The sequence below is a fragment of the Falco rusticolus genome, chromosome 8 (genome assembly GCF_015220075.1).
Source record: "Falco rusticolus isolate bFalRus1 chromosome 8, bFalRus1.pri, whole genome shotgun sequence".
Lineage (NCBI taxonomy): Eukaryota > Metazoa > Chordata > Aves > Falconiformes > Falconidae > Falco > Falco rusticolus.
Window position 1 is genome coordinate 23,818,498 of NC_051194.1, and position 17,885 is coordinate 23,836,382.

The 17,885-nt window shown below is 41.0% G+C and overlaps 1 protein-coding gene across 3 annotated transcripts in view; it reads left to right on the forward strand.

Moving 5' to 3' along the window:
• The first annotated feature begins 2,296 nt into the window (after nucleotides 1-2,296).
• The window catches only part of CACNB4 (calcium voltage-gated channel auxiliary subunit beta 4), a 32,073-nt gene continuing 16,484 nt past the window's right edge, over nucleotides 2,297-17,885 (forward strand). Inside the window, exons 1-9 of one of the 3 annotated variants that reach the window (XM_037397327.1) lie at nucleotides 2,297-2,414; nucleotides 2,752-2,873; nucleotides 6,801-6,931; nucleotides 9,328-9,402; nucleotides 9,772-9,791; nucleotides 9,890-9,970; nucleotides 12,059-12,117; nucleotides 15,569-15,678; nucleotides 17,265-17,416. In XM_037397327.1, the coding sequence (XP_037253224.1) occupies nucleotides 6,925-6,931; nucleotides 9,328-9,402; nucleotides 9,772-9,791; nucleotides 9,890-9,970; nucleotides 12,059-12,117; nucleotides 15,569-15,678; nucleotides 17,265-17,416 (504 nt within the window). In that variant the 5' untranslated portion in view covers nucleotides 2,297-2,414; nucleotides 2,752-2,873; nucleotides 6,801-6,924. The remainder of the gene's footprint in view (nucleotides 2,415-2,751; nucleotides 2,874-6,800; nucleotides 6,932-9,327; nucleotides 9,403-9,771; nucleotides 9,792-9,889; nucleotides 9,971-12,058; nucleotides 12,118-15,568; nucleotides 15,679-17,264; nucleotides 17,417-17,885) is intronic. The other 2 variants (XM_037397330.1, XM_037397328.1) reach the window with 2 other exon arrangements.

Genomic DNA, 17,885 nt, shown 5'->3' on the forward strand with positions numbered 1-17,885 from the left:
GGCGCATGCCTAGCCAAGTGCTGTGGCTGCTGAGTTCCCTGGTCTCTGCTACATCCCGAAGGAAGCAGAAGGAAGAGCAGCGTGTCTAGCTTTTGAGCTAGGAAAAGCTGTGCTGCTGCCAGCAGCTACTGCTGGTTTGCAGCCTGTTGACGTTAGGCTGGTTCCAGCTCAAGACCTCAAACACGCGTGCCTCTGCAGGCACCCGGCTGCTGAGAGGCACCTGCCCTTTCCAGCTCACCTTGGGCTGCGGGGTGCAGGCTGGCCACTGGCCTGGGAAGGAATTTTTCTGGTCTGTTTAAATCATAGCTGTGTGTTAGCTCCTGTTAGGCAATCCTGTTCTTGACATAGAGGAAATTTGCCCTCCCTAGTGACAGTGCCATGCTTATGGCCAGTTATGAGTATGTAGCAAGAAGAGAGCATATGCTCATCAGTGGTTCGTTGCCAGAAGTTTTGTAATGGATATGTGTTCACATCAGTATTTAAGAATATGGAGAGAATAGTAACTTCTATGGTAGATTACATAGAATATGTGTCCCTATGCTGCAGGATATAAATAAAGGGAAAAAAAAAATTGAAAGGCATAATGCTGGAGAATAGCTCTCTTGTAACATGTATAGAGTTACAGCTTTTGGAGCTGTATAGAGATATAAATGCATAGATATATATGTCTTCAATTTGTGGCTAGAAATGTGATGATGTTAACAGAAATTATTTGTCACATTGGTTATATAGTATGATACAGCATATGTAGTCCAGTGAGTTACTCCTTTCCCTTATTAAAAAACAGAAATTGTGTCTCTTAGCAGTGGTCAAATGTTGCCGTATATTCCTCCTACTGAGTACAGTACTGGGGCCAGATTGTTCTGCAGCTCTGTGTTATCCTGATCCTTTTGAAGTTCTCTCTTCTTTTTTAATCATGTTTTTGTGTAGTTATTTTTCCTAAGACATGCAAAATATGTAGGTTAAAAAGTTAGACTACAGTGTGAATTGTATGCAGCTCTTTACACTAAACTCGATAGGCTGACTTCCATAGCAGCCCTTAACAGCCCAGCCGAAGGGTGTGATACGACCCTGGGAGCGCGTGCCTGCCACGTCACCTGCAGCCAGTGCGGGTGCATGGGCTGGGGAGGGTGAACCGCAGACCTCTCCCCTGTTGGGAGCAGACTAATGACCCAAACACAAATGAGTCAAATCCTGTATTGAACAGAACAGGATTCTGCAAGGCTGGAATCTGACTTAAGCAAAGGCTGTCCTTCACCAGACAGATTTACTCATTTACTAGGAAAAATTCCATTTGCTTGGGAAGTGGCTCAGTAGGGGAAGTGTATTTCCCATTCACCGTTGCCCTCAGTGGAAATACCCAGCCGTGCACACCTCCATCATCAGTGCTCCTTGAAGTCTAGGTGTGAATCCTGGTTTTGCTAGGCTTCTTGGTCAAGAGTGTGTTTGAGGTTTTGGAGAGAGGGGGCTTGGTATGAGATTCGTAATGAATAGACGCTGCCTTTACCTCACCTTACTTGTTTTGCAAAGTTGAACCCCTGTCTTTCAGTTGGCTCCATGCAGATGTAAAGATCAGCATTGCAGGATGCTGGAGGGCAGGTTGCTCCTATGAAAGGCAGAGAAGAGCCAGTGTACTTCAGATGTTGCCAGGCATCCTGAATGGTGTCCTGGACAAAAAAATCTAACTGTGGCAGTACCTTACTTCCTCCCTTATAGCCTGTTGCTTTCTGCTGCTGCTTGTACATGCTGTTTTGATTTCGTATCATTGTATAACTTTTGTGTTGCCCTGTTGAGTAGCTTTTAATAATGTGACTTTTGCCACTTTTTCCCTCTTGAAGCACAGAACAAAGCTTTATGTGAGTGGCACCCACAGCGGGGAGGGAAGTGCTTACACAATGGTACTGTATTTACAGGAGGGGTGATTCTAACCCAACTTTAATACCTTAATTATGTTAATGTGACCTAGCCCTTGACAATCTTGAATGACAGGATTTAAATATAAAGATTTCTGAATGGCGCCCACAACTGAGCTGTACTTCACTGTCGCAGTAAGAAAGTGAAGAAATTATGTGAAAGTGGAGAGAGGCTTTTCTTGGGATTTTTGTCTTTGGCTTAGTGCACCTGATTGGTTATTTCTTTGCTAAGTTCTGCCACATTTATTATGCTAGCAACAATATGTAAAAATCCACCTCAAAGAAATTAAGAAACAAATATTTTAAATGTATTTTATGACTGACTGGGGAGGGAGTTTCTATTTCTTACAGATGTTTTCTTAGTGATGTAAATTTAATTTCAGGCTCAGCAGATTCGTAACAAGCAGACCCTCAGACTCTGATGTCTCTTTGGAAGAAGATAGGAAGCAATCCGCCAAGAAAGAGAACAACAAGCAGCTATACAACTTGAAAAGGGCAAAGGTGTGTTCTTTTCAGCTTTAATATAACTAAGTTACGTGGTATTTATCTTTTGTGTAGTGTTAAATTCCACCTCGTGGTTTATAATGATGGTGCTATCTTTTGAAATAGTTTGGCAATTGAGTCAAGTTATCTGCAGACAAGTTGTTTTGGGGGAATAGAGTTTATTGTTGTATAAATGGGGATCTTCTCTAGGGAGCTGAACTCTGCTGGTTTGTGTGAAGTTATTAGGTCTGAATTTTGGTTTTGGCAAATGTTCTCTGCTAGGTTTTTGGGAATTTGATACAATTCTTGATTCAGAAAAGTGTCCGCTGTTTGTGATGTGTGTTTCTATTTGTAGTCCAAACCAGTAGCATTTGCTGTTAAGACTAATGTGAGTTTACTGTGGAGCTCTGGATGAAGATGTTCCTGTCCCAAGCACTGCCATCTCTTTGATGCCAAGGACTTCCTACACATTAAGAGGTAAAACCCAGAAGCAACAAAAGGGAATGTAAAAGGGAATATTTTTACATGCCAAGGTCTACGATTTGAACAGCCGAGGCTGAGCCATACCGGATTAAAAGAGAGCCGAGAGCTGAGTGGAGGCAGGATAGCACAGCGCATCTGTCTTGGTTGGTGATCGTGTGGTGGTATTTCAGCCTTTTTATAGTTCCAGCACCCTGGGGTGGTTATCTTGCACTTTTTTAACGCTTGATGTTTCCAACTTTTTGGCTTGTCATGTCACAGGAAGGAAATAACATCTTTCTATGTTTTAAATACCCTTCAACATGGTAGATTCAGATTCATCAAATGAATTTTGTGATGAATCGGAGATTACTGATCCATCACATCTTTCCAATATTCTTTTCATGATAGAATATTGATCAGAAAGTGGAGTAGCACCAGGTTACACCAGGTCTCCATGAAGCACCAGGTAGGCTTGTAAGAGAGGAAATAAGACTTACAATAATACAATAAGAAAAATAAAAAAGAGGACAGATAGAAAAATAAGGAAAAAGGAATAGGAAAGCCCCAAGTATGGCTTTGGTAGAGAAAAATACATTTTACTGCATGTTGAGCATATTTTCTGCAATTCTTTATCTGAAGCTAGTCCTTCAATTGCATAAACCCCCGTTGTTTTGTAGCTTTGTACACAGGCTTGCAGTTTGCAAGAACATTTTTTTTCATCTGCATTCTGGGTTTATTTTAGATTCTTCAGTACTCGTTTGTCTCTTGCTTTGAACATGTGTCCGTCATTGCTTCAGAGCACTGATCTCCCTTAGACTGAGCACATTTAAGGGGAAAACACCTGCTTCTGCACCTCTAGAGGCAGAGATTCATGGTAGAACGGGGGGGGGGGGGTTGCTTTGAATTCTTTCTCCCTGAGGGGGACACAGGAGAGGCAGTTGATTCCCTTGTTCCATTTTCTCAATTTGCTGCAAACAGATGGAAATTTGATTTGGATTTTTGTTTGTTTGGGTTTTGTGTGCGTTTCATTTTTTTTTTAATATTTGTGTGGAACAATGCTTGAATGCTGCTGAGGGAGTGGAGCTCTGAGTCTGGATCTGCCTTGTCTCTGCATGCAGATGTGATTGCCCCTCTTCATCGTTCCCCAAGAATGTGTTATGTACAACACAACACTGAACTCCCTTGATGCATGCCACTTTCTAAACCTGCTTCCCGTCAGGAAAGCTCCTTTGCTAACTCCCAATGTTGAATGCAGACAGCTTCATCCATTACAGCACTCAGATCACTTTCTTAGCTACGTTCCCCAGTGTTTTCCCACCCAACATCCAGAAATGTACACCCTACCTGACATACTGTCTTTATAGATACCTTGTCCTGTGTAACCATTCAGGTAACTCTGTGCATCACCACTAAACGAAGTATTTGAACTTGGCTTTCCTAGGATGTGGCTACCTTTATTGTCAGGCCAGGGATTGAATTTAATCTACTAAGCTCCTATCGTGCTGCCCTGTACATTTTCTAGAGAGTATGCAAGTCCAGTGGACTTGGCATTCTGAGAGTTTTCTTCCAAGAACTAAATGGCCAGGATCACATTGTGCTAAACTGTAAGCCATCTAGCTTACTGGTATTTGTCAGCTCTGCTAAGGGTTTACCATAAGTTCCTTTGTTAATGCTGAAACCTCAGCTTGCCTGAAGCTGTAGCTCAGTAGATTTCAGGAATGGTTGCCCATGCTGGAGTCTGTCTGCCTATGGAGAAAGGCTTTGCAGAATTGTTTTTCAACAATCTGACAGGCTTGCTTGGACTAGAACAACGCTGGTTCCAGATTTAGATAGTGCTACACTAGGAAGAAGTAAGATCACCCTGCTGACAGGATGAAACATCGCAGTAACTGAGGAGTAGCTATATTGAGAATGTGTCTGTATGTCTCCATCTGTCTCTACAAGATATCCATATGTGCTTACTTAGAAGACTGAACTGGACAACTTACTGACAATGCAGAAGAAATCATGGGCATGGCAACCAATAGGAATGAACTGTAGTCCTCCCACATGCTGAATAGAAAGAATAACATATGGGAGGTAATGACCTAATGCAAATAGCCCTGCATTCCTTGCTGCATCATTATCATTCGTATTGTTCAGATATTCTCAGCATAATGCTGATTCTGATCTGATGTCTAGAGGCATCACTCAGAGGTCCATGACCTGCTAATGGAAGAAAGATTCCCATGTTCAAGCTGTACACTTAGAACCAAAATAGAACTGGCAATGCTTGTGGGACTCAGGTTTTACAGTAGTTTAAATCCATTGATTGATTTCACTGATTTACAACAGCATAATGCTAGCTCCTGAAGTATTTTGTCTGTTTTAAAAAATGTAAATAGTTCTGTCAACTTAAGCAGAAGCAGCATATTTAAAGTTAAGCTTTGCTTGCTGATGTTGTCTGAATGGGGGTCATAACAGCATGAAGAGTGGATACTTAAAAAGTTGAAAGGACAATGCAATGGAACCTCTTACATAAATGACAGCTAGGTAAAGAGGACAAGTTTGCATGATGAGGGTATAAGGATTACATCGCCCTTATCTGTGTATGTTAATATTTGTGTGTGTGTATGGGTTCATAAAAAAGCTGATGTATTTTTCAAAGATGTTGAGGCTCTGCATGTTTCGGAGACTTCAGTTAGGCACTGTTGTGCATTTGACAACTAGGACATGGTATTCATGTGTTCCGCAAGAACTTAAGTGCTTGAGAATATGGAGCCAAGAGAACTGATCATTTTTAAGATGAGATTTCTGTGGTAACGTTTTCCTCAAGGCATGCAGAGGAAATTGGTACACCCGTGCTGGTCTTAATGACTCAAAAGTCAGTTGTGAAAAGTAATGTATCTTTTGAACACTGAGGTGCCTAATGAAGCATAGCAGAGTATAAGATTTTCAGATACTTTTCTTCAAAAGTGCTGCTGGCAACCAGCTACAACAATTCCTTTTCCACTACAGTATCCACCATGATACCGCTTTTCATCTTTCCATCATTAAAGTTAGGCCAGACTTTCAATAATGCAGAGAAATGTATGCTGCTAAAGGTTAACGATAAAATTAAATTTTATACTTTCAGGTATACATTAAAGTTTCATCCTAAAGGTGAATTTTTCTTCAACTTCATAAATTTAAATGTGTATACTTCCAAAGAGTTTGGCTGCTTCTAGGCAGTGGTATATAAAGGCCTTATTTGTATAGATGTGTTACAACTTTGGTTAGAGCTCTACCGTAGTGTTAACCAGATGTGGCTTTGGTTTGTTGCTGGAGCTGTAAGCTTTCTGTCTTGTTCTAGGATAGGTTGGTCTTTTTTTCAGTTTCTAGAATGGTTTTGTAGAGTTTTTCCGCCACACAAAGTTTTCACAAAGGGATAACACATGAATAATGTCCATACCTGGACCTGGAAAGGAGGAAGGAAAAATGGCAGCGGTGGTGGTGATCTTTGGTGTAGGTCATTAATTTTACAAGGAACTGATAATGATGGTTTGGATGGTGATGTGAAGGTGTTATTTTTGTTTTGACTGCTTTATATGCCCTCTATGAGGTAGTTTAGTGGCCGTGGTTCACGAGAAATTGGTTTGTCTCATTAAATCACTATCAGACTCGGCACCTTAGTTGGTGATAACAGAGGAAAAGCCACAGCAGGATGTGTTAGGGCAGTTAAGAAATAAGCCAGTGCTGCCACAGATAACACCACTTTCCACTGTCTGGCTGCAAAGACGACATCAGCCTTCCCAAATACTGCCTAGCACCTTTTCACTTCGCACGGATTGTCCAGCATTCAGACGTCAGCGTGAGTCTGGTTTCGTTGACCAGTATGGAGTTACAGATTGTGGGTAACAAATTAAGGGAATTTTGGACAATGGAGCATTTTGAACTGAAGCCAGTAACCTTTCTATGTTCCAGAAATATAATAATGACTGGTGGATAGGAAGGCTGGTTAAGGAGGGCTGCGAGATTGGCTTTATTCCAAGCCCACTTAGACTGGAGAACATCCGTATTCAACAGGAGCAGAAGCGAGGACGTTTCCATGGAGGGTGAGAATGCTGTAACCTTTTAAAATAATTTAAAATCATTTCTGACACCGGCCAATATTTTCAAAGGTCACTGGATTCTTTTTTATTGCAGTGCCTCTGGAGGAGTGTTTGAGTTGGGATTCCAAATGGAAATAAGTATTTGCAGAGAATAGATGTGTTAGATGTTGATGATAAGAAGCAAGAAAAAAGATGTGTATTGACTTTAGGAAAGATCGGTGATATGGTATGAGTGGTAATGACAGAAGTTTCTGAAAGGCTAGAGAGTTCTATATCCCCCATGGGTTTAAGTCAACTTGGTGCTCAAAGACTGCCAGATTTTTTTCCCCAACTGTTTGCTCTTTAGGTTATGGCATTTTTCTTCTTGTTTTTTCTTTCTCTCCATTTTGGCCAAACTCAGACTTTTCAAACTTTTTAAGATGAACTTTGTCGTTTGACTTCCTTTATTCTTCATCTTCCCGCCTAACCGTTCTGTGTCTCCATGCTGCTAGAGCAGGAGATTGCAAGTCCCTGGAAAAATATAAATTTGGCCACAGGTCTAGGAATTAAAACTGATTTCTCATAATCTCAGTTCAGACACTGAAGTCACTCTTCTATTGGCTGAATACACAAAATACTTTTTTTAAAAAAATAAAATACTTTCCTACTTACGCATTATTCCCACTAATTGAAAATGAAATTTAAATGTTCACACAGATAATAAGGAGACAAGACCTTTAGTACTTCAGAGTAAAGAGACATAGCAATTGAGTTGGATCTAATAGATAGCAGTAAGCGAGGCATAATTTAGTCTGTATAGTTACTGTCAGGGAATTGGCATACTAATATCCTAATCAAGGTCAGGAATCATTTCAAGTATCAACCATTTGGGGAAATCTTTTTAGAGTGATTGAACAGCATTAACTGTGCTTTTGCCAGATTGCTTTTATAATATTTGAAATAGCTTCAGAGGAATCCAGTGTATCTCAATGTACAGAAAGAAGATTATCTAATTCAGAGAGATGGACACTAACAGAGTATTTAGGATACTGTTTCAGATTACAGCGTGTTACAAAAATTCTCTGCTGGTGAATGGGCATGACTCCACTGAATCACCAATTCTTCCAAAGATTTTGTCTAATTTCACCCACGGAGAATATTAGGAATGAAATCAAGTGTGAAAGAGACAGAGGAAATATCATAAAGGATATCTATTAAGATTTTAAGTAGTCTACACTAGCACGCCTGGATTTGTGTGATAGAATTGAAAGTAATGTAAAATGATAAAACAGTTTATTTTTGAGCCCCTTTGTTAGATAAAGTCATATGGTATTTATACCTTAAGATTTATTTAAAAGCTCTGACTAGCTGTGACACTAAGGCTCTATGTGATGAAGAAGAATTCTAGTTTTGTCTAAGTAAAGCAGTAAAAAGTCATCTATAAAGAGGGTTTCTGGAGTCTAGTGTATGTTTGCAAAGGGTTTGTCCAGTCCAGGAGTAAACAATCCCTGCTCTGGAAAGCATGTGGCAAGAAAGCAAGGACAAAATACTGATGGGGACTAGTATCCTCTTGCTGTTCTGTATGTAACGAAAAATCCTAATACTGTGCTAAAGATTTGGATTGTAACATGGGACTATGTCACCTGCAGTAACGGGTTGCTGAACAGTCCTCTCTGCCCTGAGCTCTCCTTCCCTCCTCACATCTCCTCAGCAGCTTGTGCAATGAGCTGAACCAGAGACCTGATTTACCTGAACATCTTCCCCCTCCCCAAACCAGTTTGCTGTTCCAGTCTGCTGCCGGTTTGCTGCACAAGCAGTCGTGCTGGGTGCATCACACAGGGGGAGGAGGGCAGGGCACAGGGGCAGAGCTGCCTGCTGGAAGCCGGGAGGTACAGCGAGTGGAAGAAGGAGCTACTTAAAGCACTGTTGCTACACAACAGAAGCTATTAACACTGTCAGCAAAGATCCCAGACCTCCCGAGAGATGTGTCTGGCTAGTCACACATGCTGGTAGAGACCCAGCAAGACAGAGTGATGTGGGGGGATCTTGTGCAGAGCTGGGCTGTGCACTGGGTTTAGCAGATGGCTCTTACTAGAGCAGCTGTGTTTCCCAGCCTAGGGCAGATCACAGAAAAGCTTTGCTCAGTCTGTAGTGGACCCTGCTCTCCCCTCGTAGCCTGTATGTAGCTCTTCCAGATGTGGAGGTCTGCTTAATTACAGACACTTTGGTTTCCCCATGTCCCTGCTTGGTACTCTTCACCTCTCTATTCAGAGGCAGCTTCTTGCCGCATGAAGTTGTGGGTGAAGACTCTCCTTTACTGTGTGATTCTCGTGGGGCAATTTCTCATAGCTGCTGCCTAAAACCTCACACATTTGCATCTCTGGTGCTTGGTGTTAATGGGGCTCTTTCTGGTACCATAGGAAATCAAGTGGAACTTCTTCTTCAAGTCTTGGGAAATGGTTTCTGGCACATTTCGAGCCACCCTACTTCCACGGGTAAGAGAGAATTGTTATTTAAGGAAACTCTTGCTATTTCTAATACTTCTATTTAAAAGCTGTATCTGAAAATGCAGGTTTCCCCCTTTGCTGACTTAAGACATTTACAGAAAAGGGTTTGCATGCTGGAGTGGAGAAAGACATCTATTTCTAGACATGCGTAGTTGCTACGGGACTGGGGAAAAAATCCTTGGGGAAAGTGGCAGCTGCCCCAGAATGGAATGAATGACCAGTTTAAACAGGGCTGACCAAAAGGGAGGTACACTGAGCGAAATCAAAAGTGCGATGACAACGGGGTTTTTGTTTGCAAGTGTTATTGTTGTTATACACCAATGTGTGTTTTAACTAAGTTCTCATTTGGTCTTTTAGCAAAACAGAAACAAAAAGTGGTAAGTACTACTTTTGTATCAATTTATTTAATTCTAATCAGGATTTTTATATGGATCTTCTTTGATTAATGATCTGAAGGATTGTTTTCTTTTTCTAGACAGAACACATTCCCCCGTATGATGTAGTGCCATCAATGAGACCTGTTGTCTTGGTGGGTCCATCACTGAAAGGCTATGAGGTACGTATGCAGGTATTTGCAACTAGTATTTTCTTATCTATAATCTTCCTTAGCACCTTCGGTGGTGTAGTCCAGTGCAACTGTTCATGATAATTTGAAGTGATCTTAGACTTAAATAATTGTCAAAAAATGTTGTATAAGATCATACAAAAAATGTATAAAGTGCATAGGTAGCATTTCACACGGTTTGGGTGAAGTACCAGCTGAATTTTCTTCTGCTTTGCAACAGTATCTGTTATTTGTGATGTCCCAGCTGAAGGGCAGGTAACGTACTAGCGTTCTCTTTGCAGTTTTACTGCTTCAACACAGTGCCATCAGCTGTTACTTCAGTACAGTTATTCTTGATTAAATCAAGTAAGAAAAAGAATTTGCCTGCTACAAGAAAAAGTTGGAGCAGTCAACTAGTTAGACTTCTGTGTACATGTAAAGTTTTAGTCAAGCTAGCAATGCTTTGAACTTTATTAGCAAAATTTAAGCAGCTTCCCACTGTTGCCTTTTTTCACTTCTAAAACTTTACATCTTCCCATGGAATCAGTGTTGGCCCATGAAGTAGTTGGACTATTGCGTTGTGTTCAGTTTTGTTCTCCAACACCTGAAAGTGGATGTGGGAACTAATGATTTTTATTTCAGCATGTGTTCTTGACATTTTTTTTTTTAAATTATGATTAGTTTATTGAAGTATATACGTAAAGAAATCTTTAACCCTTCCAATTATTTGCCTCTGTTCAATGTGGAAGTAGGAATGATAACATGTGCAGATGAAGGACACCTATTTTTCAAGGCTGCTGCAGATTCAAATAAGCGTTTAACACGTGCTAAATGAGCATAGGCTTGTCGCAGGGCATTTTAGTGAACTTAACCATCTGTTATGTGTTTTGCTGAATTAGGAACTAAATGAACATGAACGTAATATCAACAATACGCTTCATTTAGCTTAATGTTGTTAATACCTTATAGGATATTATTAAACATATTGGAACGGTTCTTTTTGGAAGATTACAGCATGGTACGATTATGAGCATAAAAGCATAGTTTAGCAAAGGAGATACTTCATGTTCTACTCTCTGCCTTTTAATTTTATGGTGATGTTTCTTGACAGGAGTAAATTTCATCCATTGACTTCCATGGTGCTGCACCACAGATTAATTTGCCTAGGGAGTCTCAAGTTTGGAGGGGAGAGAGTGTGTTTGTTAGTACATACCTCTACTTATGCAGTCTTGCCTTTGTTTAAGAAAGTAATACTAAACATGACATCTTGAACATATAAAGGTGTATAAATGGTAACAATTAGAATGTTAATTTCAATTACAAATAAGTGGTGTACGTAACAGAAACACATTGATATTACTTTGCAACCTTTGTGAGAAAATTCTATTGACCATTTTTTTTTCTGACTGAATTCTGAAGGAACCATTCTGAAAGATAACCTAGGAGAAATAAACTGCCAGAGGCCTGGGGGCTTTGATTAAGTTCCTGTCTAGACTGGCAGGTAATAGGTGTCAGCCTGAGTTGTCCTGAAAAGGACAAGGAGCTCATTCAATACAGTAGATGACAGCTGTTCGGGCTGAGCATCTCTCGGATGCTTTACCACATACAGGAATGGAGGCATCCATTTTTTCTGCTGTACACCTCTCTGAGAATAGTTTTTCTCTTCTGTTAGAACAGTCACCCAATACAATAAATCTCTGAATTTTTAAGCCAGTTCTAATAATGTTACTATAGGAAAAAAAAATATGGTCTCTTCAGCCCAAGTAGTCCCATATGCTTCCAACATGTTTTGTAGCCTGTTGAGAATGGTATTGCTACGGAGATGTGAGGTGTGCTCTGTTATGCCTCGATGCAAGTCAAGACAGAGCAGAAAGAGTGACAGCTCTCTCCTCCGTTCTGCATTTTGGAGAATGAGTCAGAAAACTTGCAAGTATTTATTACAAAGTGTGCTGCCAAGAGCGTGAAAATTAAATAATTGCTACCTATAAAAGGTATTGATTGTTGGCAGTATCCTTACCTTCTACATACCTCTTTTCTTACTTTTGACTTCTTTTTCTCCCTGTCAATCTTCCCTGTTCAATCTTCCTCACTTCTGCAAAGGTGACAGACATGATGCAGAAAGCTCTCTTTGACTTCCTGAAGCACAGGTTTGATGGGAGGTGAGAAATACTGTCCTTTTCATGCTTTTTTTCCCCTCCATGTGTTACTAACATCTTAGTGATTTATTTTTCTTTTTAATGCAAGAAGATTGATGCATGTTCAAAACTGATTTACTGGTTTGTATCAGCACTGAGATATGCAGCCAGCTGTGGGGTAGAACACAGCGAATGTATTACTAGGAGTGCATGAATCGTTGTATCTGCTATGTCTGTAGCTGGACCAGCTCAGCCAGCCGCTGAAGTGTGCAAACATCAAAAAGTGTCTCTTGATGTTGTTTTGAAGTTGCTCTGTTTGTGCTAGGTTCATTCCTGCACTTTTTGTGCAGTTCCAGGCTCCTTTACAGCAGGATGTTGTCTAAATAAAGCTAATCACACCCTAGCCCTAAAATAAGTATTAGAAACAGCAGATTTCAACAGGGTGCAGTAACAGTGCTGCAAACCAACACCTAAGAAAAATCAACTCTTAAAATGTTCTCGGTAGTCAAAAGTACTTAAAAAGGCAGCTTGAAGCAGGAAATGCTGAGAACTAAAATACAGAAAAAAGTGTTTCAGAACTTCAAAAATCGTAAGGAGGGTTCATCTTGTTCAGCTATTCACAGAGAATATTTCCTGATGAGCTGTGAGAAGGATAATTTGGATTTCTTTGCTAGGAACATGGGCTTGGTCCGTGGCATCTCCTCCTTTCAACTGGAACTCATCAGTAGTCGTAGGTGTGTGCTTCATCTTTGGGATGTTCTGCCTTTCCTTCATCCTGGTTTGTTCTGTATATTGTAACTGTGAAAAGGAGCTTATACTGTGCCAGCTAGTATATAGCAGTAAGTCATTTGAAAATACCTAAAACATTGGCACTAGGGCAGTGAAAATCATAGTGTCTGTTGTTTAGAAGAGGCACAGTAAGGCTTATGGTCAAGATACTTGTTGGGATGCAGTGAGGAGACGACAGTGCTGAACTAACCCATAAACAGCTTAGACAAAACACGTGATGATCAACTTCTGTGCAAAATATCTCATCTCCTCCCCTGTTTTTAATTGCCCAGCTCAAGTGATTCTAGCAGATCCTACAAACCTAGTGATTGATTTAAAACCTGACAGATGAAGCACTGTATGTGGCAGCCTGCGGTTAAATTTGTCATGTTTCTGAGCTGTTGACGCATCCTGTAAGTGCCTCCTCTCCCCACTCCTGAGCACTGTGACTGCGCTGGTTCCGCTACAGGTGCCCGTTTGCATTAGGTGTAGGTATAGAACCACAGCATATATTCTCTTCCAGCCGCTGACATATGTCTGTCAGCTTTGCATATGCTGGTGGTAACTGAGAGTCATTAGTTTTGGTAGGAAACCATGGCAACTGGAAGTGATAAGTCATCTCCAGTTGCCACGACGTGATTGCTATGACTGTATCCTTTAGGAGGTATATTTTTATACCCTGTATGAGAATGTGCTCAGCAGAGGCCTGATCTACGAAGATCAGCACTGCCTGAATACAGAGAAGAAAATGTAAAGCACACCTAGACACACGCACCCATGTAGGCTGCTTAATCTGACGGGAGGCAGGACTGCTCCTTGCATTGCTCTTCTGTCTCCTCCCTCACCATGCCTTTGGTCTGCACAGGGGGCAGAAGGGAGGGATTCTGCCTGGAGCGAGGTATTTTTTGGAAATCCTATTGCTACTAGCAATATTGGCAACTAGATGAAGTAGAAGTATGGAATTTCAGCATTTAAAAAGTTAAATGCCACAAGCAATCTGATACAATTGAATTTAGCTCTGAGTAACTTGAAAGAAAAGCTGCTGCTCTGCCCTCCTGCCAGCTTTCATAGCTTTGCAGTCTTTCTGCTCCCTGCTTTTCATTTTCTTTCTTCCCATCTCTTCTGCAATTTTGTGACTGGTCCACATTACCAAGAAAGGAAATGACTGTCCAAGGAGAAGCATTTCAGAAGACCTCAGTGAGACCTGAACTAGCAGGACTCCTTCCCTACCTCTTAATACACTTGGCTTCTGTCAGCTGCTTCTTTTGCAACTGCAACATCCTCTTCTGGCCAGTGAACTAAAGGTGAAGCTCGCAGGCTGTGTGGTGCAGGCCTGCTGAAAGGAGTCTGCTAGAGCTTGGCTGGCACAGGGCATTCAGGGAATGCCTGCTGCAGGGCTCCAGCGGCATCGTTTTCTAAATGCATCGTGTTTAATCACTGTTGCATAGACCAAGCCTGACTCTGTACGACACGTAAACAAAACATAGCAAAAGCACGGTTTTTTTCTTAACATCTTTCAGCGACAGTGATACTTAGAATTACTTCTTACCTAGAAAGAATGAAATGCTTTATATATCTGGCACAGTAGGTGAGCGTTTGTGGTCCTTCCTCTGTTACATGTCTCTCATTCCAGCCGTCTAGATTCAGAGATCTAATAGCTCCCTGAGCCAGAGGTGTGATCTGGACCACCATGTTTCATCATCACCTCTAGACCCACTATCCATTAATTTCTCCCATTTATTTTTTGTACTCACTTACACTTTTGGTCTCCACTGTATTTTCTGGCAATAAAACTATTCATATATTATGTAGAAAAATGCTTGCACTTCTTTTCCACACCTCATCTGATAAGTTCAGTTAGACATGCTTAAATCTTACATTCTGCAGAATAGCTGCTAGTCATTTCCAGCTTGTTGCTTTTCAATATTCATGGCTTTTCAGCTCATCACAGTCTGCCTAAATGGATTTTTTATGACGTGATTGTGTGGTGTTTGTTTTATAACCTTTTGTCTCTTGTCAGCTCACTGACAGATCAAGTAAAAAAACCACCTTCCTTAAGTTAAAGAGGAGGCTTTAGCAGTGCAGATGGCTGTGGCTCAACTTACTTTTCTCCTATTCAACCACGAGCCGAGTCATTTAGCCCATCAGCACGGCTCCCTGTCTGGAGAAGCAGTGTGTGTTGGAGGACCAGTCTCCCAAAGCAAGCAGCTCTATGCAGTGACTCACAGGCACTCACGTAGGAGTGATGTGGTCTGCTCAGATGTCCAAACAGGGCCCTTCCTTACCTTTCACCAGTGTCAGGTTCAATCGATGGTTCAACTGGCTGGGAAGAGAAGTGCTGTTCCTGTTACGGCTCTTGTTCTGTATGCCCCGAGACTCACGTAACTTCTGGTATTTATGGTACTGTGCGAATTCGTGTAGGAGATGAGTGAGCTGGGGAGGAGAAAAGTTAATTAATACATTAAGTAGAATAGCAGAAACTATGTGCCAGAGTCTACAGTAGTGTAAGGAATAGAAAATCCTTCAAGGTTATGCAGCATTTTCTCTTTCGTTTTTCTTTAATGATGACATAACTCAGCTATAAAACATGTCTGAGTGGTGTTTTATTGTATTTGCACTTTGGAATGGAACGTAGCTGTTAATCACGCACAGTGCACTGAAAATTTGACTACTGTGTTTTTGTTCTGTCCTGTGTTCTTACTCATAGGATATCAATAACTAGAGTGACAGCTGACATTTCTCTTGCTAAGAGGTCTGTTCTAAATAATCCCAGCAAGAGGGCAATAATTGAGCGGTCAAATACAAGATCCAGTTTAGGTAAGACATTGACACAGATGTAATTCTGAACATGGTTACACACCATGGAAAGTGACAGGATTTCAGCCTTCAAGATGTCATCAGTTCTGCCATTGTAAATGTGTCTGTAGCGTTATAATGTGTAATTCTGAATTTCACGTACTCAAATGGGAGACAATTTTTTCTTGACTGCAGAGGGGCAACAGCACAATGTACTGTGTTAGCCTCGTGCTAAGCAATTACCTGGGCTAGACCATAACTGCTCTTTGCAAAAGATGAGTCGGGGGGGCCTGCAGGCAGGGTGTGGGCTCAGTGTTGTTTCCTCCTGAGGTGAGTTGGCCTCACAGCTCCCTCTCCTCAGCTCTGTGATTTTAATTCCACATCACAAAGCGCCAAAGACCTTTCACCTTGCCCAGCCAAGACAGAAATACGTTGTCCTGACCCTGGGACTAGTTTATATTTAATGTTGAACAGTTATAGCTTAATTTTGCTGTCTAGCCATGAGACTCGGTCATCACACCCTCTCCTCACCATGTCATGACTGCTGGGTTACCCTGGCCCGATGAATTTTTATTTCTTTCACAAGGCTGGAAATTTGTATGTAGTTACGATAACCTGGTCTCTGGGACACCGTCCTAGGAGGAGTTGGTTTTCAGTCTTCTCAGGAAAAAGAGGCTCTTAAACCCAATTCTCTGACATCCTGAGTGGCTGTTTGAACTAGAGGTATAGGTTGTAGGGTGCTTCACTGCCAGTTGGCGTTCTGGTACAGGAGTAGGCACCCCAAAATTAAGTGCTGCAAAGGTGACCACTAAATCTTCTTGTGCCTGTGAACATGTGTTGCTCTGTGGAACAGCTCTTGGGCAAATTAAATGCATGTGAGTTGCTGACATACAGCTCTTTTGTGCTTTGGTAGTGTAACTTACAGGCTTCAATTTGTGCTGAGTTTATCTATTTAAAATTCATCATGTGCATGTGAATGATTAAGAAGGATCAGAACAATGAATATCAGAAATAAATTTACATGGAAATAAATCTCTTTTTCTTCAGACAAAAGTCATTTGGTGTGAACGTTGCCATTAGTGTCTTTTGAAATAATACCCTGTCAGTTATTTAACATAAACAATTTTTTGTGGTTATAGAATTAGGAGGTCGCAGTTCTGCTTTTCACACAGACTCTTGTTTAAGTTAAATCAGAATTATAATCTGAGAACAAAAAAAGTTTTAAGAGACATCCATACATCACTTGCCATCTAAAATGAAAAAAATGGTATTACTCCTACACTATTTAACAGATTTAGAAAATATGCTTAAGTCTATTTTGTGTTAATAGAAACATGCATTTAATTATACCCAGTGTTTAAATACACTGATACTACAAAGGAACATAGTATGTGTGTATTTTCAGGCAGCAGAATTGTCTCAAAGTTAATATTTATTTAAAAAATCGCCTTGAATAATAGGTTATTTCATGGAAGTTACATTAATTCACATATGGAGTTCATTTACTGAATGTATATATTCTGTGAAAATAAATGGGTGATGATATTTTTGTCTAAGCAATGTGCTGGGGTTGAATGGCTTTCACCTGTTTTGTTTTCCTTTACTAGCTGAAGTACAGAGTGAAATTGAAAGAATCTTTGAGCTGGCAAGGTCCTTACAACTGGTTGTCCTAGATGCAGACACTATCAATCACCCTGCACAACTTATCAAGACATCTTTAGCACCAATTATTGTCCATGTTAAAGTGTCGTCTCCAAAGGTAATGTATCTCACCCTTAAAATATGGGCATTTGAGAGGGACCTGGAGGGCAGTGTGGGAGCGAGCAGTGTGGTATCTGCACCTGAAGAAATTAAGAGCTGAAGAGTAAAAAAAAGTTAAATTTTTAAATCAAGGGCTTGAGAAGGGAATGTCTGATGCAATTTCTTTTTTCTGCCCTAAACCTTAACCTAGCTTTAGGCTGAGCCCTGGATGAGGCACCCACTGACTTGGTAGACAAAAAAATTCCTGATGAGCAATTTTTTTCTGCAGCTTTCAGTTCCCCTTGGCAGTCCCTTTGCAGCCTCCCTACCCCAACACACCTGTAGCTCTCTAGACAACCTGGGTTGTCTCTCTACAAGCCCTAAGTTTAGGCTGAGCTTCAGAGAAGGCACCCAGCCCTTTGCCTGCATCCCAGACAGTTAATGATGGTAGTCTGCTGATCACAAACCCTGTGTGAGGCTTCCTCCTG